At 43.5% G+C, this 25,350-nt stretch overlaps 1 protein-coding gene across 4 annotated transcripts; it reads left to right on the plus strand.

Annotated features, from left to right (window-relative positions):
* Window positions 1–194: 194 nt before the first annotated feature.
* ZFP90 (ZFP90 zinc finger protein) lies at window positions 195–25,252 on the plus strand. 4 transcript variants are annotated; one of them, XM_034672510.1, is made up of 5 exons: window positions 195–430; window positions 717–783; window positions 17,587–17,737; window positions 18,078–18,173; window positions 21,512–25,252. In XM_034672510.1, exons 2-5 carry the CDS (start codon window positions 751–753, stop codon window positions 23,158–23,160), a joined length of 1,929 nt encoding a protein of 642 aa, XP_034528401.1. In that variant the 5' UTR covers window positions 195–430; window positions 717–750; the 3' UTR covers window positions 23,161–25,252. The 4 variants fall into 4 exon arrangements, with proteins under 4 accessions (XP_034528401.1, XP_034528402.1, XP_019659333.1 ...); XM_034672511.1 differs by having other exon boundaries at window positions 17,611–17,737; XM_019803774.2 differs by having other exon boundaries at window positions 226–440.
* Window positions 25,253–25,350: the final 98 nt, after the last annotated feature.

The following is a 25,350-nucleotide window of genomic DNA, read 5'->3' on the forward strand; positions in this document are numbered from 1 at the left end:
CTTTCCCATCTGCCGCTGAATCCCGCCCCTAGCAACATGCCCGTAGCACAGAAGTGGTGCTTAGTGCCTATTATTGGAATAAATGGACGCACGAGTATTCAAGCCACACTGCGGACCCCACCGCAGCTCCCCGAAGGTGGCGCAGCCACCTTCCAGGCCGCCTCTACGGGACCCACACGCAGGGGCCTCTGGGAAGTGTAGTCAGCCACGGCGCCGGAGTTGCGGGACCAAGGCTCCGCGTGCGCACGCGCACTTCCGGCTCTGCCCTGCCGCTGCGGCCATTGTCCGGCCCCAGTGCGGCTAAGGCCGCTTTGGGCCGTCCCTTCGCCCATCAGAACTGGAGAGGACTGAACCTGCAGCGCGCGCAGGAGGAGCTGGCCCGAGCCCTGGGTGGGCCGGAGATCGCGAAATCCGGAATCCCCAGGAGGCGGTAATTCCGAGTGCGTGGGTCGAGGCGGCACCTCCCACGGGTTTGGCTTGTATCCACCCGGCCGCGCCCACCATCCTGCGGGTGGGACTGGGCGTGGTCAGAGGACGGTGTCCAGGATGCTGAGAGCCTTTAATTTGGGGCCGGGGGAACAGCAGGCCTAGGCGCGGTCCGTGCAGCTCCCTAACCTTCTCCCGGAGAAGTGGCTGAGGGGCGGAGGCGGGCCCGGCGCGGCGGGGAGGGGTCGGCGGTTGCAGCCGGGTGAGTGGGCCTTGTCCTCTCTCCCCAGCCCCAGTCTGGCAGCCGGCCCGGGCGAGGCAGGAATGGCCCCGAGGCCTCCGACGGCCGCGCCCCAGGTGAGCAGCGCGTTCCTCACTACCCCGGGGCATCCCATCCAGCCAGGCCCCCGGGGCGTGTTTAGAGCCGTCATTGTTCTTCCTCTGTGCAACTGCCTTTCCTAGCTTGGTCATCCCCTCAGAGCCTCCCAGCTGTGCGAATGAAACCCAGGATGTTCAGAGCTGGGGGGATTGGGCATCTCAAAAGGGGGGCCGCACTGTGGGGAGGAGGAGACCAGGGCGGTGAGGTTCTGCGGGAAGAGTTAAGAGTGAATGTGTCGGGAAGTGTCACTTTTGAGAGTCCTGAGTGCCAGGCCAATTCCTTGAACTCTGTCAAGGAATGAAGAGGGTAGGGTGACAGGGTAGAAAACTACAGAGGAGGAAGTAACTTAGTGAGGGAAGGAGAGAGCAGCCCCAGCCTCTGACCCAGGGGCCATAAGAGACCCTAGGAGCCGAAGAAGCTTGGTCAGGATTTGCCTTGGAAGAGGCTGGAGATGGGCTTTCTTGGGGCAGCGTGGTGGGCGGGAACCATACAAAACAGGGAGGACCTGTCCCATAGCTTTTCGTGTGTTTTTGTTTTTGTTTTTTGCCTTAACAAAGGTATAATAGTGTACACCCCCAGATGTTCATTCTTCAGCTTCGTTAATTTGAGGTTGATTTTTTAACTCATTTATTCTTGTGAGAGAGGAGGCATTTTCTAGAAGCATCACAACTCTGAGTTTATGCATTGATTTACATAGAGTATATCGGTGAAAATATAGCAAGGTTTAGATGGTATTTTAATCCACACTCTCATTAGAATTAAGGAAAACTCACAGACTTTCGTTGCTAAGTGTGTGAGACTATCAAAATCAGTCCAGGGGCGCCTGCCTGGCACAGTTAGTTGAGCATGTGACTCTTGAACTTGGGGTTGAGAGTTGGAGCCCCACCTTGGGTATAGAGATTACTTAAAAGTAAAATCTAAAAAAACAAATAAACAAAAAAACCAGATAAAAATACTGACTAGTAATGTCATAGAAAAGCAGTTTGCCATAAATTAGGGGCACCTGGTGGCTCAGGTGGTTAAGCTTGGGACTTTTGGTTTCGGCTCAGGTCATGATCTCAGGGTCGTGAGGTCCGGCTACATGCTCAGTGGGGAGACTGCTTGAGATTCTCCTCTTTTCCCTCTGCCCCTCCCCGCCACTCCCGTTTGCATGCGTGCTCTCTCTCTAAAATAAATGAATCTTTAAAAAAAAATTTTTATAGTAAATTAAACATATAATGCCTTTATATCTTTTACTTCTTTTATGTTTTTGTTTTATAAGGGTGAGTAAAACAAGTAACAATACTAGAACAAGATAGTTGTTTGGTTTGACATGTGCCAGAGCAAATTACTGGTCATCAGTGTGGTTCCATATAAAGTGCTTCCTCAGCAGGGTGTGAGAATTAGGATCGCTTAATACACTTAACATCTCATGGGGGTGATGATCCTTTCTGTAGGGGTTGCTTTTTTTTTTTTTTTTTTTGAGATTTTATTTATTTATTTGACAGAGAGAGCACAAGCAGGGGAGCGGCAGGGAGAGAGAGAAGCAGGCTCCCTGCTGAGTAGGGAGCCTGATGCGGGGCTGGATCCTAGGACCCTGGGATCATGACCTGAGCCGAAGGCAAATGGTTAACTGACTGAGCCACCCAGGCACCCCAGGGGTTGCCTTTTTAATGGTGAAAGTAGATTTGTGTTCTGGGCAGTGAATGTTAGGGACTGCTTTCAACTTTGAAAGCTTTGTTGCCCAAGTACTCTAGTTCAGTTATATTTTCTCGGAATGGCCTCACAGTCCCCTTGGGTTAACCTAACTCAGGCTGCAGGTAACGACCCTGGAGGAAGGACGACCCTGGAGGAAGGACGGAACAACTGAATCTACAAAGGGGGGTTTTTTTTGCAGAAATTTACCTTTGTCGGAGGTTCCTTTTCTCTGAGCTTGGCCCTCCAGGGAATGCAAGAGATGAGTAATTGAGTCATGTGACTGCTTATCCTGGAGGTTAACTGAGTGGGGGAAGCCTCCTGAAGAAGTGTATGGCACAGGAAAGGTGGTGTCAGGTGTTGTTTCTGAGGTCCAGAGGCTGCTAGGCTGCTGTGCGTACAGAGAGGGGAGAGGAAATTCTGCCTGTGAGAAAGAGTCAGTGGAGATGTCACTTTTGAATGGGAGGAGAGGCCAGCAAGTGGAAATGAAGGGGGTGGAGATTGAGCTGATGGACTTTGTGGGTCACGGACGTTAGGAGGCAAGAAGATGAGGGGCATGTTCATGAAACCGTTCTCCTGTGTGACAGTGGGTGTGGGCTGCAGGCAGTGGGTAGATGAGAATAGAAGGGAGTTTGGACGTTTTTCTTTGTGGCCCTGGTAACCCATTCATTCATTTATCTATTCATTCAGCCGATAGCCATTGAACCCCTGTGATGTGCTAAGACACTTTCCTAAGCGATTGCGAAACATTAGTGAACAACATTTATAATGATCTTTGTTTTTGTGGGGCTTACGTACTAGAAGGAGGAGACAGAAAAATGCAGTAAGTAACTTTTATAATATACTAGAAGCTGACAGTACCAGAGGGGGAAGAAGGTAGAGAAAAGTAAGGGGGATTGAGTGGGGAAGAGAGCGGCTTGTGGTAAGGGTTCACCTTAAATAGCGTAGTCAAGGTAAGCCTTATTCTTACTGAGATGGGGACATCTGGACAGACTGGAAGGAGGCGAGGGAGTTAGTGACCCACAGGTCTGGAGTAGAGTGCTCTCAGCAGCAGGATGTGTGTGTCTGGTGTGTTCAGGGAGCTGCAAGTGGTTGGTGTAGCTTGAGTCACTGTTGAGCAGGAAACTAAGATGATTACCTCTTAGTTTTCAAGAATGCTGTGAACGATGAAATGTAGAAGCAAGAGTTTGAAAGTTGGAGCTCCCATGAAGAGGTGTTTGGGGGCTGGGACCTTCTTCTAGCGTTTGGCTAACAAATACCTGAAGTGGCTCCAAAATGGAGGGGAACAGGAGCAGAGGGGGGATACCCCAAAAATCCTTAGGATCTGAAGGATCATTAGTAGCTGAATCTATGTAAACATTAGGTATCTTTTTCTTCATTATATGCCCTGCATTCTTCGTTAGGAATAAAAAAAAAGGTGAAACCACCAGAACAGTAAGAAATGGGGAAAGTTTTATAAGAAAATGTTGCATATGGAGACCAGGATTACCTTGAAGGGGAGGAAGTAGAGAGGGACCAGGACCTGGTCCTCAGATCCCAAGAGCTCTGTGGTTAGGCCATCAGGATGAACAGGCTCATCCAAAGCCGGCTCAGGTCATCCTGACTCAAACAAGATGCTTCTGGACCCCCAGGGGCAGCCAAGCCACTTGCTGAACCAGGTCAGTATGTTTGCAGTCAGGAATGTTCGAGCTCCCTGTGTCCAGAGGTCCCCTTTCTTCGCCTCCTCCTGAGCTGGCTGGAGTTGGGCTTTAAGCCTTAGCCCAGCCACTCTTTCCTCTGGGTAAGGTCAGGTGCCCCTCTTGTGCATTCCCACAGCATCTGGGCACAGCAGTCATAGTACTGTTTTTATGTCATATGGAGTTGTGTGTTTCCCCATCCGTCTCCATACTAAGCTTTCAGCTAGCTCCTTTAGGGCAGGGCCATTTGTCTGCTTTCATTCCTTTCTCCAGAGTACACACTCTGTAAGTGGGTGTCACAGTAGCAAACACTCATAACCATTTAATCCCAAGCAGTAATTTTGTACTTTCTGCATTTTCTACTAACATAGCAAAAACTAGTTTTCCAGTTACAGTGACCCTAATTTTCTGATGAAATAATTGTGTGAAACAGTGTAACTTTCACTGAACACTTCTAAGAAATTTTGTCCTTTTAAAATTTTTTATTTTTTAAAAGATTTTATTTATTTATTTGAGAGACGGAGTGCAAGAAAGAGTGAGAGAGCACAAGCAGGGTGGACAGCAGAGGGAGAGGGAGAAGCAGGCCCGCCATTGAACAGGGAGCCCCACATGGACTCAGTCTCAGGACCCTGAGCTTATGACCTGAGCTGAAGGCAGATGCTTAACTGCCTGAGCCACCCAGGCACCCCTTTTTCTTTTCTTTTTACAGATTTTATTTATTTAGAGAGAGATTGCAAGCGGGTGAGGGGCAGAGGGAGAGCGACTGTCAAGCGGACTCCACGCTGAGAGCAGAGCCTGACGGTGGAGCTGGATCTCACAACCTAGAGATTGTGACCTGAGCTGAAATCAAGAGTCGGAGACTTAACTGATTGAGCCACCCAGGTTCTCCAAGAAATTTTGTCTTTAAGACAATGTTAAGACAGGTCAAAACCTGTTCTTCTAAGACCTATTTAAAAAAAAATATGATTGTTTTCCTCTTTTCTATGTCTTATACTACATTTATTAAAATATATCTTATCAGGAGTACTTGTGTGGCTCATTTGATTAAGCGTCTGACTCTTGATTTTGGCTCAGGTCATGATCTCAGGGTCATGAGATAGAGCCCCATGCATTGGGCTCTTCATTAAGGTGAAGTCTGCTTGAGATTCTCTCTCTCTCTCTCCCCCCCGCCCCTCCTCCTGCTGTCTCTCTCTCTCAAATAAATAAATAAAATCTCTAAAAAATATATGTATATCTTATCAAAGCATGTGAACGTATGTATAGTACATATTTTTTTAATAGAAAAAAGTCATTTGTGATCCCTTTTTAGCACCTCTGTATTTGTTGTGATGAATTTTCTTTTCTCCCTATGCGTGTTTTTCCCTTAAACATTTTATTTTATTTATTTATTTTTTTAAAGATTATTTATTTATTTATTTAACAGAGAGAGACAGCCAGTGAGAGAGGGAACACAAGCAGGGGGAGTGGGAGAGAAAGAAGCAGGCTCCCAGTGGGAGAGCCTGACATGGGGCCCGATCCCAGAACTCCAGGATCATGCCCTGAGCCGAAGGCAGACGCCCAAAGGCTGAGCCACTCAGGCGCCCCTCCCTTAAACATTTTAAATTCCGTATAAGTTTTATATGGATTTTTCTTTTGTTTTGTTTTTTTTTTTCTAAAGATTTTATTCAGGTCGCCTGGGTGGCTCAGTTGTTGAGCGTCTGCCTTCAGCTCGGGTCGTGATCCCAGGATCCAGGGATCGAGCCCCATGTGGGGCTCCCTGCTCAGTGGGAGCCTGCTTCTCCCTCTCCCACTCCCCCTGCTGTGTTCCCTTTCTCACTGTCTCTCTGTCAAATAAATAAATAAACTCTTAAAACAAAAAAGATTTTATTCATTTATTTGAGACAGAGCATGAGCTGGGGGAGAGACAGAGGGAGAAGGAGAAGCAGACTCCCCACTGAGCTGGGAGCCCAACTCAGGGCTCAATCCTAGGACTCAGAGATCATGACCTGAGCCGAAGGCAGACGCTTAACCAACTGAGCCACCCAGGCGCCCCTAAGAAACACCTTTAATGGCTGTTTTGTATTGCTTTGCATGAACATACCAAAATTTATTTAACCATTTCTCATAGGACATTAGGTTGTTTCTAAAATATTCATGATTACAAATAATACTGGGATAAAATTCTCTTGGTTACAGTTGGTAAATTTTTTTTTGAAAAATACAATTTAAAAATATTTGTATCTGGGGTGCCTGGGTGGCACAGCGGTTAAGCGTCTGCCTTTGGCTCAGGGCGTGATCCTGTCGTTATGGGATCGAGCCCCACATCAGGCTCCTCTGCTGTGAGCCTGCTTCTTCCTCTCCCACTCCCCCTGCTTGTGTTCCCTCTCTCGCTGGCTGTCTCTATCTCTGTCAAATAAATAAATAAAATCTTTAAAAAAAAATAAATAAAATAAAAATAAAAATATTTGTATCTGCCTTCTTAAGTGAAATAGCCCTTAGAGTGAGAAAAGAAGATCTTTCAGTGGTTTGGTGGTGTGTTTATCCTCAAGTTGTAGAAACATTCTTATTGCTTTTCATCTCTTTCTGCCTTTTGAAAGAATTTATCTAGAAAACATTTAGATCTTTTATCAAGAGGATGATTGGGTATTAACAGTTTAAGTAAACTTTTTTTGCGTCAAGATTGGTGATTTAAAATATAAAAATTACCCATGTCATTAAGATTTTTCATACTTCTTAACACCTGCTGTGTATTTTACTGGTTTTGTTTATTCCCTTTAAAGTCATTTGTTTTGTTTTTGTTGTTTCTTTTTTTTTAAGATTTTATTTTAAGTAATCTCTACAAGCTCCAACTCAGAACCCCAAGATCAGGAGCCACACACTGCACTGACTGGGCCAGCCAGGCGCCCCAGTTGTTTCTTTTATATACTAGATGTGCCAAAGGTTTTTCTGTTTGGCTGATATTTAAGAGAAGCCAGCTTTTGAATTCGGCTCTTAGCACCACCATTTTTCTGTTTTTCCCTGCTATTTTCCAAAAATTTAATTCACTTAATTTTTTTTTTTTAAATCAAAATGACTCCTTGTTTTCCTTCAGTAAGAATGACCTAGAATGGGTGCGGGTGGCTCAGTTGGTTAAGTGTCTGCCTTTAGTTCAAGTCATGATCCCAGGGTCCTGGGATTGAGCCCCTCATCATGCTACGTGCTTCTCTGGGAGCCTGCTTCTTCCTCTCCCTCTGCCTGCTACTCTCCCTGCTTGTGCTCCATCTCTGTCAAATAAATAAAATCTTAAAAAAAAAAGAGTGACCCAGACTCTGTATTCATTCACTCAGCAGACATTTTTGGAATACCTTCTCTGTGCCAGGCAGTGGTTCTTAACTAGGGTCACACTTCGTAAGTAGTCAGGGGAAGGTACTTGTTTCCTTTGGGACATCAGTAGGGCTTCAATGAGGAAACAGTGAGAGCGTGCACATAAATGACCGAGCTCAGTGCCTAGCCTGTGGTGAGTGTTCACTGGATGTTAGCTGTTGCTCTTTTATAATGAATCACCTGAGAAGTTTTTAAAAGTTGTTTGTCGGGGCCCTCTATGCATGCATGGCAAGTTTTCTAAGTTGCTCCGATGATTCTGGACAATTCTAACATGCTTGGTTTTGGAGATACTGAAATGAAAAAGAGTTTGAGAAAATGTTGAGGGAAAAAAACATGAATAAAAAGCTACAGTTCTAGGGGTGCCTGGGTGGCTCAACTGCCTTTGGTTGAGCAACTGCCTTTTGCTCAGGTCATGATCTAATGGGGAGCCTGCTTCTCCCTCTCCCTCTGCCTGCAGCTCCCCCTGCTTGTGCTCTCTTTCTCTCTGCGTCAAATAAAATCTTTAAAAAAAAAAAAAGCTACAGTTCTAGGCGCCTGGCTGGCTCAGTTGGTAGAACATGCAAGTCTTGATTTTAGAGTCGTGAGTTCAAGCCCAGGTTGGGGGTAAGAGTACTTAAAAACAAAACAGAAAAACAACACTAAACATCTACTGTTCTGAAATGGAGATGTGGACCAAATGCTGAGGGGGAGACAGGGAGATGAGGCATCTGGAAAAGCTTCAGAAGAAGCTTCAGACCATTGAAGTGGTTCTAGAAAGGTGAGTAGGAATTTTTCCCACAGACCTGAGGGAAGAATGTATACATAGTGGTCAGATAAGATGTACACAGACAAAGAGCCTTGAAAGAGAATGATGTAATTAGGGCAAGGAGTCCATTGGGTAGAAGCATAGGGTGTATGGCAGGAGGCAAAATTGGAGAGAAAGATGTAAGCCTGTATCACTATAAACTTCCCTTTAGAACCGTTTTTGCTGTATCCCAAAGATTTTGGACTGTGGTGTTTTCATTTGTCTCCATGTATTTTTTTTTATTTCCTCTTTGATTTCTTGGTTGACCCATTCACTGTTCAGTAGCATGTTATTTAACCTCCACATGTTTGTGTTTCTTCCAGATTTTTTCTTGTGGTTGATTTCTAGTTTCATAGCATTGTGGTTGAAAAAGATGCATGGTATGCCTTCATTCTTCTTTAATTTCTTCAGACTTGTTTTGTGGCCTAACATATGACCTGTTCTGAAGAATGTTTCATATGCACTTGAAAAGAATGTGTATTCTGCTATTTTAGGATGGAATGTTCTGAATGTATCTGTTAGATCCATCTGGTCCAATGTGTTATTCAAAGCCACTGTTTCCTAGTAGATTTTCTGTTTGGATGATCTATTCATTGATGTAAGTGGAGTGTTAAAGTCCTCTACTATTATGTATTACTCTTGATTACTTCCTTTATGTTTTTTATGAGCTGCTGTTTATATTTGGGTGCTCCCATGTTGGGTGCGTGCATATTTACAGTTGTTGTATCTTCTTGTTGAATTATCTCCTTTATGATTATATAGTGTCCATCTTTGTCTCTTGTTACAGTCTTTGTTTTGTTTTTCATTTTTTAAAAAGATTTTTATTTATTCGACACACAGAGAGAGTGCGCACAAGCAGGGGGAATGGCAGAGGCAGAGGGAGCAGACTCCCTGCAGAGCAGGGAGCCGGATCCCAGGCCCCAGGTATCAGGACCTGAGCCAAAGGCGGACGCTTAATCGACTGAGCCATCCAGGCGCCCCCTACAGTCTTCGTTTTAAAGTCTGTTTTGTCCAATATAAGTAATGCTACCCCAGCTTTCTTTTCACTTCCATTTGCCTGATAAATGCTTTCCTATCCTTCCACTTTAAGTCTGCATGTCTTTACGTCTGGAATGAGTCTCTAGGAGGCAGCATAAAGATGGATCTTGCTTTTTTTCTCCACTTTTATCACCCTGTGTCTTTGGACTGGAGCGTTTTGTCCATTTACATTCAAAGTAATTATTGATAGGTTTGTACTTAACTGCCATTTTGTTACTTGTTTTATGGTTGCTTTTGCAGTGCTTTTCTGTTCCTTCCTTCTCTTACTCTCTTCTTTCATAGTTTGCTGGCTTTCTTTAGTGATATACTTGGATTCCTTTCCCTCTCTTTTTTTGGCATATCTGTTACTGGTTTTGGTTTGTAGTTACCATTAGGTTTGTATATATAGAATCTGACGCATATAGCAGTTTGTGTTGATAGTCTCCAGAGTTTGAACCCATCCTTTATTCCTCTCCCCTCACATTTTATGTATATGGTGTATCCTTTTATTTTGTGACTCTCTTGACTGATTTTTTTTTATACATGTACTAATTTCTTTTTACATACTGCCAGACTTGTGGCACTGCTTTGGTTGAAATCCGGCCAAGGGTATATTGGAGGGGGCAGGTCTACAGGAGAACTTGAGGGTTGGGCAGACGATGCCAGTCAGTTCCCTGCTGGTCTGCTGTGGGAGGGGCCTGCAGCCTCCTGGGAAAACTCCTACTCAGGCTGGGTTATAGGGTGAGTCCACGGAAGAGCACTGGGGCAGGGTGTACTGTCAGCAAGCTAGGTGGAGTGTTCACACTGCAGTGGTTTCCACAGGTGTCCATGTATTCAGGGTGAGGAGTGGGGGAGGGAAATGGCACCTGCCAGCTCTTTTGTTCTTGGAGAAGTCTCTCAAAGATCCCTGCCCCTCTAGCACACTCTCTGAGATTAGTAAATAAATCTCCTACCTCTATATCCCAGGTGATTTTCAAACTGCTCCTTCTATGGTGTTATCTCCCTGGGGCTATTTGTTGTGCTGTCTCTTTAAGGGCAGGAACTCAGTTTCCTGTCTCCCTGTCTGGCTCTTCTAGAGCTGAATCCACTGATTTTTTTTAAAGTTGCATGGAGCACCTGGGTGGCTCAGTCTGTTGGGCGTCTGCCTTCTGCTCAGGTCATGGTCTCAGGGTCCAGGGATTGGGCTCTGTGGCAGGCTCCCTGCTCAGCGGGGAGTCGTCTTCTCCATATCCCCTTGCCCCTCCCCCCCCATCATGCTCTGTCTCTTGCTCTACTCGCAGACACTCTCTTTCTCTCTCAAATAAATAAAATCATTAAAAAACTTTATTAAAGTTCCATGTGTTAAGCCCCACTTACTGTAGGAACTTTCAAAGTTAGGCTCCTCTGATTTTTCAAAGCTGAATGTTACAGGGATTCATCTTCCCAGTGCAGGTCCCATGTGCCTGGGGTGCCTGGGGTGCCTGGTGTGGGTGGGGGTCTGCTTCTCTTCAGTCTCTGCGCGCACATTGTTCCTCCCCCCTGCATACAGCCCCACAGATCAGTCTTCACCAGTTTTCACCCTTGCTACTCTCTTCATTGTGGCCTCTTCTCTACATTTCACTGTGGAGGGTCTGTTCTGCCAGCCTTCAGGTCATTTCCTGGGTTACTTGCACTGATGTGGGTGCTATCTAGGTGTATCCACAGGATGAGGTGGAGATCTAGGACAGTGTAGAGCAACACTGTCCAAAAACATGTAAACTACATATATAATTTAAAATTTTCTAGTAGCACAATATAGAAATAAATAGGTGAAATTAATTTTAGTAATACATATTATTTAACCCAATGTAACTGAAATATTTCTGCACGACTATTTTAAAATTATTAATGAGCTATTTTATTTATTTCTTTATTTTGGTGTTGTCTTTGAAATCCAGGTGTATTTTACACTTGCCACACATCCCAGTTTGAATTAGCCACATTACAAGTACTCAGTAGTGATGTTTCTGGTGGCTACCATATTAGTTTGGATTTAGAAAGTTATTGCTTGGCTTAATGGTAACATTGTTGGGAGGATTTGAGCAGGATTTGAGAGATGAAGGGGAGGGACTATATGTAGTAGATGTTTTTTGAGGCTCTTGGTGATTTAAGGGCATAAAGGAAAAATGAAGAGGCAAGGATGAGGTCCAGGTTTCCAGGCAGGATGCTATGGATGATAATGCCCTTAGCCTAAGTAGGGCATCTGTGTGTGTGTGTGTGTGTGTGTGTGTGTGTGTGTGTTTGTGTTTGTGTGTGTGTGTGTAAAGGCTAGCAGTCATAGTGTCTTCTCTCCGTATTCAATCATTATATAACCCCTTAACCCAGTTTACCAAGCTATTATTGGTCTGGTATCAGAGAGCACGCAGTACTTGAGTCAAAACCCCACACTGTGTCTTAGCAAATGTAATGTGTTCTAATTGGGCAAACTAATTTTGGTCTTAGAGGGAGTAGTTTGTATAAATATGGTTGTTTTTACTTACTAGCTACCATTCTCTGGTTTTCAGCTTGCAAAGTTTCTAAGTTACAAAGTTTCCTGAGCTAGAATTGGAGCAGATTTCTCTGCCAGAGTTGGCACATGTGAGAGTTGGAGGGGCTATCTCTTTATATTTGCAAATGTTGTTCTTCAGAGCTGGAAGTGCCCTTTGACCCTTCTGCTCTTAAAACTCCTGGTTTTCAGTTCAGGGAACCCAGATACAGATGTTAGAGATGAGAAGATTGGGCCAGGAGGTCTGTGATTCACCCAAGGGATATTGCATGTTATTGGTGTGCCGCTTTTTATGGCCCAGGAAATTGAGTCTTTTCAGCTTAGTATATGCTGTTTCTAGTTCTTTGGACCTTTTATGTAACATGACGAAGGCAAAATACTTGATACTTCGTGATAACCTTGTTAATTTTTAAAAGGGGTTGATAATGAGGTCCAGTTGTATCTGGAAGGTGGGTGAATGGCGTCGTGTTGAGCTCACTCAGAGTGGCTCACTCACACCGGGGGTCTCAGTACATTTTACCTATTTAATCTTACAAGCTCTTGATTGTCGTTTATGTACCAAACTGGTTCTGACTTCTGGAGTTTCAAAGGTGCCTGAGACAAGATCTTGACCCTTTGAGAGCACAGTGAATCCTAGGTAACAGACACTATAACGTAGTGTCTGTGAGCATGCCTGAGAGGGGCCTAGGGAGGAGGAGCGTCTTGGGAGGTGGGAGGCGCTTGGCTCAGACCTGGGGGTGGGAGAGAGCCCCAGAGGAGAGAACTTTACAGAGTCTTGGTGAAAGAATAAATGTTACCTAGGGCAGAGGAGGGAGGCCAAGCATTTTTACAGAGGCAAAAGAGAGTGTTTAGTTTCAAGTTGTAACTCTTCCACAGGCTGAATTATGGTGTCGGAGGGAGGGAGAAGCCAGAGCTGAGGCTGTGGAAGTAAGGTGCGGACCAGGTGATGAAGGACTCTGAAGGTCGCACGGAGGAATCTAATTTTTAATCTCAAGAAAAACATTTATTGGGTGCCTGGCTGGCTCAGTCCGTTAAGCGTCTGCCTTCAGCTCAGAGCATGATCCCGGGGTCCTGGGCTCGAGTCCCGATCCGGGCTCCCTGCTCAGTGGGGAGTCTGCATCTCCCTCTGCCTCTCCCCCTGCTCATGCTCGCTTTCACGCTCCCTCTGTCTGTCTCTCTCTCATGTGCATGCTAAAAATAAATAGAAAATCTTTTTAAAAAGCCATTTATTGGGGCTCCTGGATGGCTCAGTCGTTAAGCATCTGCCTTTGGCTCAAGGCGTGATCCCAGTGTCCTGGGATCGAGCCCTGTGTCAGGCTCCGTGCTCCCCTGGGAGCCTGCTTCTTCCTCTCCCACTCCTCCTGCTTGTGTTCCCTCTCTTGCTGGCTGTCTCTCTTTGTGTCAAATAAATAAATAAAATCTTTTAAAAATAAATAAATAAATAAATTTAAAAATCCATTTATTAAATATTTCTAGAACACCTACTATGTGCCAGGCCTGTTCTAGGCAACGGAAAGTCGGACATGAAAATAGATAATAGCCCGGCTCTCCCGGAGTTTACATTGTGCTCTGCTATACATACTGTAAACAAATGAAATATATGTCAGATGGTAAGCACTATGAAAGGGAGAGGAAACCAGAGTGACAGGGCAGGGTGGGGGTGCTGTTTTAGGCAGGGTGGTCAGGGACGTTTGCTCCGATGAGGTGACATTTGAACAAAGAGCTGGAGCAAGTGAGTGGGAGCCACGTGCACATCTGTAGGAAGAGGCTTCCAGGTCAACGGAACAGTCAAAGCAAAGGCTCCAGAGCAGAAACATGCTTAGTGTGTCCAGGAATCTGAAGGGGACAGGGTAAGCGAAGGGGGGAGAGCAGTGGGTCAGGGATGAGGCTCAAGATGAAGTCAAGGAGATAGCGGGGGTGGGAGGGCAGACTGTGGGGGGCCGTGTAGGCCTCTGTAAGGACTTTGGCTTTTACTTGGAGTGAATTGAGATCCTGTTGGAGATTTTTAAGCAAAGAAACAACTTAATCTGACTATGGAAGATAGACCTGGGAGCAGGGCAGGAGTGTTTCGAAAAGGAGAGAGACAAGTTAGGAGGCTGCAGCAGTGGTCCAGGTAAGAGGTGATGGTGTCCTGGTTTGCATGATCAGAGGTTTGCTGACTTATAGTGGGTAGAAAAGAGAGTCTTTGTGACCAAGAGTAGAACAGAAGCCAGTAGTTGTCCTGTTGAGGCAAGAAATGACATTTGTTGAACTTGGACTAGACATTTGTTTACTGGTCCACACATTCTTTACCATGAGTGCAGTCTGTTTGGGGAAGCAGAAGAAAATCAGTAGGCTGTGTATTAGATATGGGGAAACCAGGGGTGCCTGGCTGGCTCAGTGAGAAGAGCCTGGGTGGCACAGCGGTTAAGCGTCTGCCTTCGGCTCAGGGCGTGATCCCGGCGTTGTGGGATCGAGCCCCACATCAGGCTTCTCTGCTATGAGCCTGCTTCTTCCTCTCCCACTCCCCTTGCTTGTGTTCCCTTTCTTGCTGGCTGTCTCTATCTCTGTAAAATAAATAAATAAAATCTTTAAAAAAAAAAAAAAAAAAGAAGAGCATATGACTCTTGATCTCAGGGTCATGAGTTTGAGCCCCACGTTAGGTGTGGAGATTACTTAATTAATTAAAAAAATAATAGGGGTGCCTGGCTGGCTCAGTCGGAGGAGTATGTGACTCTTGATCTCAGGTTTGTGAGTTCAAGCCCCATGTTGGGTTTAGAGATTATTTACATAAATAAATATTTTAAAATAATAATAATAAATAGATAAGGGGGACCAGTTAGGCAAAGGAATCCAGGTTGGCTGACAACCAAAGGGGCTGTATGTTTACAGGACAGAGTAGGCAATGGGGAGAAAGTGTTACTTCTTACAACCTGACTTAAAATGCCTGCGTCGATCCAACCCCTTTTTCCCTTTTGGCCAGGCCCATCCGAAGCCCAGCCTCCTTTTGCAGGGTTGGTAATTCCTGGATTGAATTCCCACTTTCTTCTTCCATTCAAATGGTATTTACGTCTTCAGGCCCAGCGCATAGCCTGCCTTAAGCTTCTCTCCCTTCCCTCATTTTCCCTCCTCTGAAGGCCTGTGGTACCTCGCTTTACTATGGATCATCTCATATTGTGCTGTAATGAATAAGACATTTCTTTTTAAAGATTTTATTTATTTATTTGACAGAGATAGAGACAGCCAGCGAGAGAGGGAACACAAGCAGGGGGAGTGGGAGAGGAAGAGGCAGGCTCATAGCAGAGGAGCCTGATGTGGGGCTCGATCCCACAACGCCGGGATCACGCCCTGAGCCGAAGGCAGACGCTTAACCGCTGTGCCACCCAGGCGCCCCTGAATAAGACATTTTAAAATAAACTGGAACCTACTCAAGGACTGCAGTGTTTTTCATTTGCATTTTTCTTTCTGCTGCAGTGTGTCTGGTAAAGACAGGCACCTAGTAAATATCTAGTGTCATCTGACCTGGCACAGTCAGATCCCCGATCTCTGAAAAATCTCCCATGTTCCAGCACTTCCTTGTTCCTGCAGGGACACAGCCACAGTGCTGAGCACGAATAGGATACAGAGGAGCCAGTGTTGTGTGTGGATGTGGTCATGTTCCTCACTCAGGAGGAGAAGGGGCCACTCCTGTCTTCTCTAAAATTCAAATCTCTGTCAGGAAACCAGTGTTCGGTGTGAATCACACACTTGCTGGACACTGGTGTTTTCAAGTTAAAGAAAAGTGTAGTCTCTGTCCTCATAATGCTCATCATCTAACTAGGAAAGCAAGTATGAAATAGATAATTAGATTTATTTGAATAATCATAGGTGTACAAAATGGCTTAAAGCACATAATACAGGGATTGACCCTCCAGTGGGGGATCAGAACACTTCACTGAAGATCTGTTAACCAACACCTGAAGTATGAAATGGAATTAGCAACGGAAAGACCGGTGGGAAGGTGGGAAGAGAATGACACCCTCCAGGAAATTGAAGTAACTCCAGTTGAGCTATAGCTAAGCCCACCGGGAGAAGGACACAAAATAAGGCTGATACTTGCATGTAACCTTCCCTCACTGCTCCAGTGAACTGAGCTCTGCTTTCAGTGTCTTTTCATACTAATTGTCTTTACCATATTTTTTGGTGTACATTTTTGAGATTGAAATCTGACCAGGACCAAAGGAAATATTTCTGGTAAGGCATGGTGACAGGTGTTTCATAGGTTAACAAGGCCTAGTAAGATAAGACAAAAATCAGTCCATGAACATCAGAACTGATGGAGAGGCTTGGGGGATCTTAGCCTGCCTAGGTTCAGTGGGCTGGTGAGGAAGAAGTGATTGGAGGGGTAAGAAGCGGGAAAAGACCTTGACCTCGCAATTCCAATTCTAACTAGCTATGTTTACACAAAGGAGTTATTGCAGTAATGTTTGTAGGAGCCAAATACGGAAAGTAATCCAATTGTCTACTAACAGGGACTGGTCTATTTATTCATTCACCAAGCATTTTTTTTTTTTTAAGATTTTATTAGAGAGAGAGAGAGAGACAGCAATAGAGCTTGAGCGGGTTGGAGGGGCAGAGGGAGAGGGAGCTTGACGTGGGGCTCGATCCCAGGACCCCAGGATCATGATATGAGCTGAAGGCAGCCGCTTAACTGACTGAGCCCCCCAGGCTCAGCCAAGCCCCCTCACCAAGCATTTTTTAAGCATCCACTCCGTGCTGGGCATATAACTGATCAAGATAGATAAAGTCCCCATTCTCGTGGAGCTCATGGTGGGGGGGGGGACAGAGAAGTTAAGCTAATCTCAGATTATTGTTAGAAGTACAGATGTCCTTTTTATCTGGATATGTTTGATTCCTGAGTTCAAGTGGCAGGGATTTGAGCAGTGAGAGATACCTGTGTTTGGAGGAATATTAACGTGGTAATGTGATGGAGAATAAATTGGAGGGAGGTGCTAAGACAACTTTCCTGAGGGTATGTGCTTGACATGAGACCTGGATAACTAGAAACTAGTTTTCAACATGTGGAGATCCTAGAGGAAGAGGGAGTAACAAGTATAAAGGTCCCAGGGTAGGAACAAGCCAGATGTATTCAGCAAGGGCAGCCTGGCTAGAGTCCAGATGGTAGGGATGTCTGAATCTTATCCTTAGTACAATGGAGTGCTGTTGGTTTTATGCAATGAATCTGTTATGATACAGCTGTCTGTGGAGTACTGTGAAGCAACTCAAAGGATAAGGTGAAATTATTTGTACCCCTCAGGGAAGATCTCCAATAGTTAAATGCAAAAAGCAAGTTGTAGAGCAATATGTAAGGTATTTCACAAAACAAGACTCTGTGTATGTGTGAATGAAACATGGATTAGGGACTCTTGCATGTATGTACCAAACTGTTAATAGTGTTTATTTCTAGGGAGCACAGTGGGATTGGTGAAGGAGGTGAAGGAGGGCTATTGTTTTTACTCCCCACTATATTTGGATTTTCTAACAAAGGAAGTGCATGAGCAGTGAGGAATTAATTGGTAATTGTGTGACAAGGCTTGGCTTTCTAGGAAAACACAATAGCTAAGTAGGGATATGGGATTGCAGAGCGTATTGCCCCTCATGACTTTCCTGTCTGCCATACTGGATTCTTCGCAAAATGATGTAAGCAACTAGTATATTTAACCCAACATTCCCCCCTCAGGGTATCAAATGTGCGATCACTGTTTCTGATGAGCCTACAGTATGTTCGCAGTATTGCCATGGGAACATTTTTGATGTTGATCCCTAGTTGAACAGGAATGTGATCCTACAGGAATCAGTGACATTCAAAGATGTGGCTGTGGACTTCACCCAGGAAGAATGGCACCACGTGGACCCTGCTCAGAGGCGCTTGTACAGGGATGTGATGCTGGAGAACTATAGCCACCTGGTTTCTCTTGGTAAGGACCAAGTCAGTGTCTTGCCTCCTGGCAGGTTTTTCCTTTCTCAGGTGCTAAGGTTATGGGGCTCATAGATTAGGTGGCAGTGAGCAGGGTGTTCACAGTTAGACCTTGTTCTTCTCTTTGGGACTCAGCTTTACTGTTTTCTGAGCCTGCTTTTTAGGTAAAGTTCTTTCTTTTGCAGAACTGGAAACAGGTCATTTGATTGCATGACTCCTCAAGTTGCCCCTTTTTTTTTCCCTTCAGAGTTCCTGAAGATCAAGGACTAGTACTGACTTGTAGTAAGGGTCTTTGTCCACTTGCACAAACAACCAAATCTTGTGTATTTACCCATGAGCAGGATATCAAGTTTCCAAGCCAGAGGTGATCTTCAAATTGGAGCAAGGAGAAGAGCCATGGATATCAGAGGGAGAAATCCAAAGACCTTTCTGTCCAGGTAAATGAGGGGGAGTCAGGCATGCAGGAATCAGTGCAGACAGTGGCACACCTGGGGGGGGGGCGGTGGGCTGGGGAGCACCTTCATATGGGTGCCTTGGTTGCTTCTAGACCTGCAGAGGAGGCTGAGCCATCTCCTGGGTGACTCCTCTGTTTCCCTTCTCCAATAGGGGTTCCTGCTGCTGGCAGGTCTTAGAGGAATATTTACCCCTTTGTCCTACACTGAATACCGAATACCATTTTTCCCTACACTGTGACCCTATTGCTGGATTTTCTCCTCTGGTGTCCTCAATCTCCCATCATGATTAGCATTCCCTTTTCTTACTCATTCAGACATGAATTGAACTCCCCCGTATCTTCTTGTTTTGTCTTGCTGCTTTTATGGTTGGTAGCCCCAGACTTGTGGGAAGTACTCATGGCTTTGATTCCTTGTCTTTTCATAACTTGCCTTCAGACTTCTTTTCCTGACCACACTCATACAACACCTCTCTGGGGAGGAGTACCATCTTCCTTCCACTCTGTTTTCATGCCAGTTTGCTTCATTGCCTCTCCATGGTTCCTGGACTATCATCCTCTCCTGGTCTCCTGGCTTACTAAGTACTTCTTGGCTTTAGGTCTTTGACTTTGCTTGGTTTTCCCCCTAAGCGAATCTGCCTAAGGAGTCTGCTCTTCAGTTTCCTCCCCTTTCTTTCTGTATTACCACCATACAAGGGTGGTAGTTACAGCTCTTTATTCTATGCTTTGGACTCAGAAATCATCCTTACTTGTACCCTGGTCACTTTTTTTCCTTCTCACAGGACCCCTCCTTGTGGAAGTCCCATGCAGTTAAATACCTAAAATCCAAATTAAACATCTTTCATCCCCAGCCAGTGCATTTTGCTACCTTGCCCATGATCCATTTCTCCCCTTGCCCATTAGAAACCACTGGATCTCTAATCCCTCAGTTCAAACACCCCAGTCAGTTTAGACTGTTTGTTGCAATTCAGGTTATTTTCCTCCTAAACTAGGCCCCACATGGAGATTACTATAATTCCCAGTTGAAATTGCTCACTCTGTCTTTTTATAACCCATATTGGATTTTTAAAATCATAGCTTTTTTGAGATATAATTTACATACCATAAAATTCGCCTTTCTAAACTGTACAATGTAGTGGTTTTTCAGGTATTTTCTGAGTTGTGCAACCATCACCAGTATCTAACTACAGAACGTTACAACACCCAAAAAGAAACCCCATACCCAGTAGCAGTCACTCTCCATTCCCAGCTACCCCTACACCCATTAATCTTTTTATCTCAATGGGTTACCATTTCTGGGTATTTTATGTAAATGGAATCATATAATATGTAGTCTTTTGTGACTGGCTTCTTTCACTTAGCATAATATTTTCAGGGTTCGTTCATGTTGTAGCATGTATTAGTACCTCCTTATTTTTTATTGGTGAGTTATACTCCATTGTATGGACATAGCACATTTTGTTTATCTACTCATCACTTGGTGGAGTATATTGGATTTTAATGTTTTATCTTCATAAACCACCTACCTCTGACAAAACTGTGCTGTTACTCCCTGTACCTTATTATAGGAAACAAAAACTCCCGCTTGATTTAAGGGTCCTCTATTATATCTTCCAGTATTCTCTTTCTGTTCTCACTAAAACAAATTGCACTTGGGTTGAACTTCTTTTTAATGCTTTCTGTAAGTAGTGTACACTTTCCCTAGTTAGATAATACTTTCTACCTATTCAGAGCTATCTATTCCTTAAGTTCAAGGTGTCTATTTAATCCATGAACATAATATGTTTTTATGTATTTATTTCTTCTTCCCTGATTTAAATATATATACCATCTGATGGTTTAAAAATATACCATCTGATGGTTTTCATTTTTTATCAAAAGATTGAGTCTTATTTCCAAGTCTTCAAGGTCTTGGAGAAAGAGTCTATTTTATATCTATGTATTTTGTCTGTGTTATAGAGCACATAGAAAGAAGTCAGGAATTACTTGATTGTTTTTGAATGTGATTCATTCATTCATATCAACACACATTTCTTGACTATCCCTCTGAGAAGTATTCTAAAAGAAATACAAAGCGTTTTCTGTCATTGGGAAATTAGAATTGAGCCTTGTTCCAGGGTAAGGAATTTTGAGGTTTAGAGTTCTTTGGTTGTTCGTTTTTTTCTCTCCTGACATTTTATTATGAATATTTTCAAATGTATGGAAAGTTGAAAAAATTACACAGTGAACACCATATACGTACCACCAAGATTCTGTAGTTGTTAAAATTTTATTATGTTTGCTTTATCACATATTTTTCATCTGTCCCATCTATCAATCTTTTTTTAAAAATCTGTCTTTTTGATGTATTTCCAACTAAGTTGCCAACACAAGTACATTTCACCCCTACATACTTCAGCATGCATATCATTAACCAGAGTTCCATATTTATGGTTTTTTCAAGAAAAAAATGTGCATACAGTAAGATATACAGCTCTTCTAAGTACTATCCAACTGATTTTCACAAATGCATTCACCCATCTAAACTAAGTTGATTTCAGTATGGAACATTTCCATCACCCCAGAGCCCTCCTTCCCCTTAGTTTTTAAAAGTTACCATTTTTAGAACTTAGAGACTAATTAATTGTCTGCTATTAGTATTCTGAGGTTACATATGGGTTTAGAGATCAATTTATTAGGCTGAGTAAAATCCTTTTTGGTCAAGAGAGGTGTTTATTGTAGAACCAGAACTCAAATAGGCTAAAGCCTTAGCCCTAATTGTAAAGGCAATGATGATTTGCCTCCTGAAATATTACTTTATCTCAGTTTTTAAAGTATAGCCATTGGTCTCCAAGTATGTCAAAGAATGATTTCAATTACGTCAGTGGCTGTGGATTTTCTCCGTAGGATTTGAAGATTTGGAAACTTAGAGGCGACTTGAAAGAAATTGTGAAATAGCTGTAGTAGGAAGATAGATTTTGGGATGATTTGTAAAATGGACAGGAAGCATGGAAAGCAGATAGGCTCTTGCAAGACAGACCATGATTTTATTCCATTTGTGTCTGTGCCTAACATTCTCAGTCTCACTTATTCCCTTACTTCCTAACTGGCCCTCCTGGATGGGCTGCCTCATTCTAGACTTGTCATACACTCTGGTTCTGCAGCCTGCACTGTCACTTCTCTTCACTCTTCCCTTCCTTCATCTTGGGTCTTCTCTCCAAATTATAGGACCAATTTCAAAACAATCACATATGGTTTATATTTCTTTCATTTCCTTGTTCCTACTGTAGCAGTTTGTTTCAACAGGAGGGAATAGGGGACTTTTGCACTTTGGGTTTTTTTCAGACTGGAAGACCAGGCCTGAAGCCAAATCATCACATCTGCAACAGAGTGTATCTGCAGGATCCCGTAGCACAGATGGCCTTTCACATGCCACATTGGAAAGCACTTGGGTTGTTAGTAGCCAGTTAGAGAGGCACCAGGAAAACTGGAAAAGATACCTGGGGCCAGATGCATCCAACCAGAAGAAAATAATCACAGCAGAGGAAAATTTTCAGCAAAATAAATTTGGTGAACACTCTAGATTGAACACAGTCCTGGTAACACAACTGAACATTCCTTCACGGCCTAGTGAATGTGATACACTTGGAAGCAATTTGGGACATAATTCAGATATGATTAATCAGAATAATATCCTTGCAAAGAAGAAACCTTATAAATGTGACAAATGTAGAAAAGCCTTTATTCATAGATCATCACTTACTAAACATGAGAAAACTCATAAAGGAGAGGGAGCTTTCCCCAATGGTACAGATCAGGGAATTTATCCTGGAAAGAAACACCATGAATGTACTGACTGCGGGAAAACCTTCCTCTGGAAGACACAACTTACTGAGCATCAGAGAATTCACACTGGGGAGAAGCCCTTTGAATGTAATGTGTGTGGAAAGGCCTTCAGGCATAGCTCATCCCTTGGTCAGCATGAGAATGCCCACACAGGAGAGAAACCTTACCAGTGCAGTCTCTGTGGGAAAGCCTTCCAGCGCAGCTCCTCCCTTGTTCAACACCAGAGAATTCACACTGGCGAGAAACCCTATCGATGTAATTTATGTGGGAGATCTTTTAGGCATGGCACATCCCTCACTCAGCATGAGGTCACACATAGTGGAGAGAAACCCTTCCAGTGTAAGGAATGTGGGAAAGCCTTTAGTCGATGTTCTTCCCTTGTCCAGCATGAAAGGACTCATACAGGAGAGAAACCTTTTGAATGTAGCATATGTGGGAGGGCTTTTGGTCAGAGTCCATCCCTTTATAAACATATGAGGATTCATAAGAGAGGCAAACCTTACCAAAGCAATAACTACAGCATAGATTTCAAGCACAGCTCATCTCTTACTCAACTTGAAAGCACTGTCACTGAAGTGAAATCCTATCATTGTAATGACTGTGGGCAAGACTTCAGTCACATTACTGACTTTACTGATCATCAGAGGATCCATACCGGACAGAACCCCTATGAATGTGAGCAGAACTTTAGTCAGCAACCTATTTCTCATCCTGGAGAGAAACCCTATCAGTGTAATGTATGTGGAAAAGCTTTCAAAAGGAGTACAAGCTTCATAGAGCATCACAGAATTCATACTGGAGAAAAACCCTATGAATGTAATGAATGTGGAGAAGCCTTCAGTCGACGCTCATCACTTACTCAGCATGAGAGAACCCACACTGGAGAGAAACCCTATGAATGTATTGACTGTGGGAAAGCCTTCAGTCAAAGTTCATCCCTCATTCAGCATGAGAGAACTCATACTGGAGAAAAACCCTATGAATGTAATGAATGTGGGCGAGCCTTTCGAAAGAAAACCAATTTGCATGATCATCAGAGAATTCATACTGGAGAAAAACCCTATGCTTGTAAGGAATGTGGGAAAAACTTCAGTAGAAGTTCAGCCCTAACTAAACACCAGAGAATTCATGCACGAAATAAACTGTAGAAGCCCTGAAATTAAGGAATGTACAGAAAACTTTAGTTAAAATATTGTTCTTATTCAGTATCAGAGGATTCTTACTAGAGAGGAAGCTTGAGAATGTGATGGTACGTGTGTGTGTGTGTGTGTGTGTGTGTGTGTGTGAGAGAGAGACAGAGAGAGAGAGAAGCTCTGTGCTAGTAATGTTTTTTTTTTAAATAAATAGTAGCCACATTCTCAAATTTAATTACAGACTTTTGTAAAAACAACTACAAACATCATATATAACCAGTTGGAAATGATATGCCTATGTATTGGACTTTATAAAGCTTTTGAATATGTGTATGCGGGAGATCATCAACTTTGAACAGTTTGACTTGTAACTCTGTGTTTACAGCCTTTTTAAATAAAACTCCTGCAGTAATGACCAAAACTTTTAAAATTGCCTGACAACCACATTCAACCACAGCTCTTACATTAAATTCACCATGGAAACCAGTTCCACCTCCTAGAATCCACCACTCAAAGATCAGCTGGTCCAACCACTTCATTGTACAGATGAAGAAACCAAAAGCCAAAGATGTGAAGTGGTTTGCACAGTGTGATACAGCTTATAATGGCAAAGCTGGGTGAAGAAAGCAGGACTCCTGGATCTTTGGCCCTGTGGTCTAGCCACTGAAAAGGTACTTTGGAATTCAGAGGGCTTTAAAGTAAATTTTAAAATAAATGCACAAACTAATGAGCACTCAAGTTGGATACTCTGGGAATTCATAAAAGCATAAGAGGTGACAATACAGAGGCAGATTTGTCATAGACTTATTCAAAACAATTTGTTAACACCAAAACATTAACAAAAACTTGAATAGTTCAACTACTGGTGACTTCTTTCCTTTTCCAAGTGTAATAGTTATACTTTCAACTAACATATGTCAGTTTCATAGACATGTTAAAGTCTTCTTATTGTGCTTTTTATGACACTCCCATAAGAAGTCACTGCCCTAAGCTTCCTATATTGGATCAATGGGAAAACAGCACAAAATTAAACAGGAAAAATTTTCCCTGTTAATTTTATTGTTGAGAAGTATAAATGTAATTACCCATTGTCATAAAATCTGCCTTTAAATCAGTTTAGAGAACCATGTAATGACCCATTTTGTGTGCCAAGGAAATACTTCATCATAAAAAAAATTTAACTTTTTTAGTTATATGCTTCTCTTCCATCAGTAAAGCATGAGATAAGCATCAGTAGCCCACTCCAATGCCCAATGTTCTCTCATGCCTCCCACAGGCTATCCTAAAAGAACCCCAAAAGTGCCAGCAGTGGTGATAAATTTGGAAGCAACTGTGGACCTTGACCCCTTTAACACAAGAGCCTCTCCTCTCTTAAAATAAGTAAATTTTCCCACCTTGATGAATCATGGAGAGGAATGATATGGGTGATGTTGATGGTACACCTTTCCTACTGCTGCCTTTGCATGCCAAGTAGCAGGATCCATTATCCTTCTGTCATCCTGGACAACAGGAGGTAGCTCCCAAATATTCTTCATAATTCTTTGCAGGAAAAACGTGCATGGGGGCTGAAATGTGTGCTGTCTAGCCCAGTGAGTCCATCACAAGTGGAATAAGATGAGAATCTGCCCTTCCAAGACTTTAAGCATTCAAAAATACCTTGTTTGTGATGTTCCATACTTAGCATACACTGCCAAACCATGTGTTGTCTGATACATAGTTTGACAATGGGTAATTCTATAAAGACACCCCCCCCCACTGAATGGCTATCATGCTTATCAGGAACTTGCTGCTGATTATTTGGGGATCCCCATAGTGGACTATTTGCAAGAATGACATAATTGGAACCAGTTGAGTGCTATCTTACTTTAATGGAATTTTGTAAAGACTTAGTTCCAGAAGACTTAACCAATCTCTGAATCTCAGCACATGTACTTCGACAGAGAAGGAACCCAGAATGTCTGTGGTATGTGCGGTTGATTAAGCAGAGGATTCTCTAGTTCCAGTAACCAGGCACCATGCACTTATGAACGCCCAGCTTTCTAGGCCACATGAAATGCATCCTTGTAACATCATTGTATTATTTCAATAAATAGTCTTCTTAGTTGAATGGGAGTCAGTTTGTCTTTTTCAGTTTTCACAACTTGGCTAAGATTAAAGTATGGTGCATCCAGGAGGAGGGATTAACTCATCATGGTCAGGTGAGTT

This window comes from Ailuropoda melanoleuca, chromosome 12, assembly GCF_002007445.2.
Source record: "Ailuropoda melanoleuca isolate Jingjing chromosome 12, ASM200744v2, whole genome shotgun sequence".
In the NCBI taxonomy this organism is placed as follows: Eukaryota; Metazoa; Chordata; class Mammalia; order Carnivora; family Ursidae; genus Ailuropoda; species Ailuropoda melanoleuca.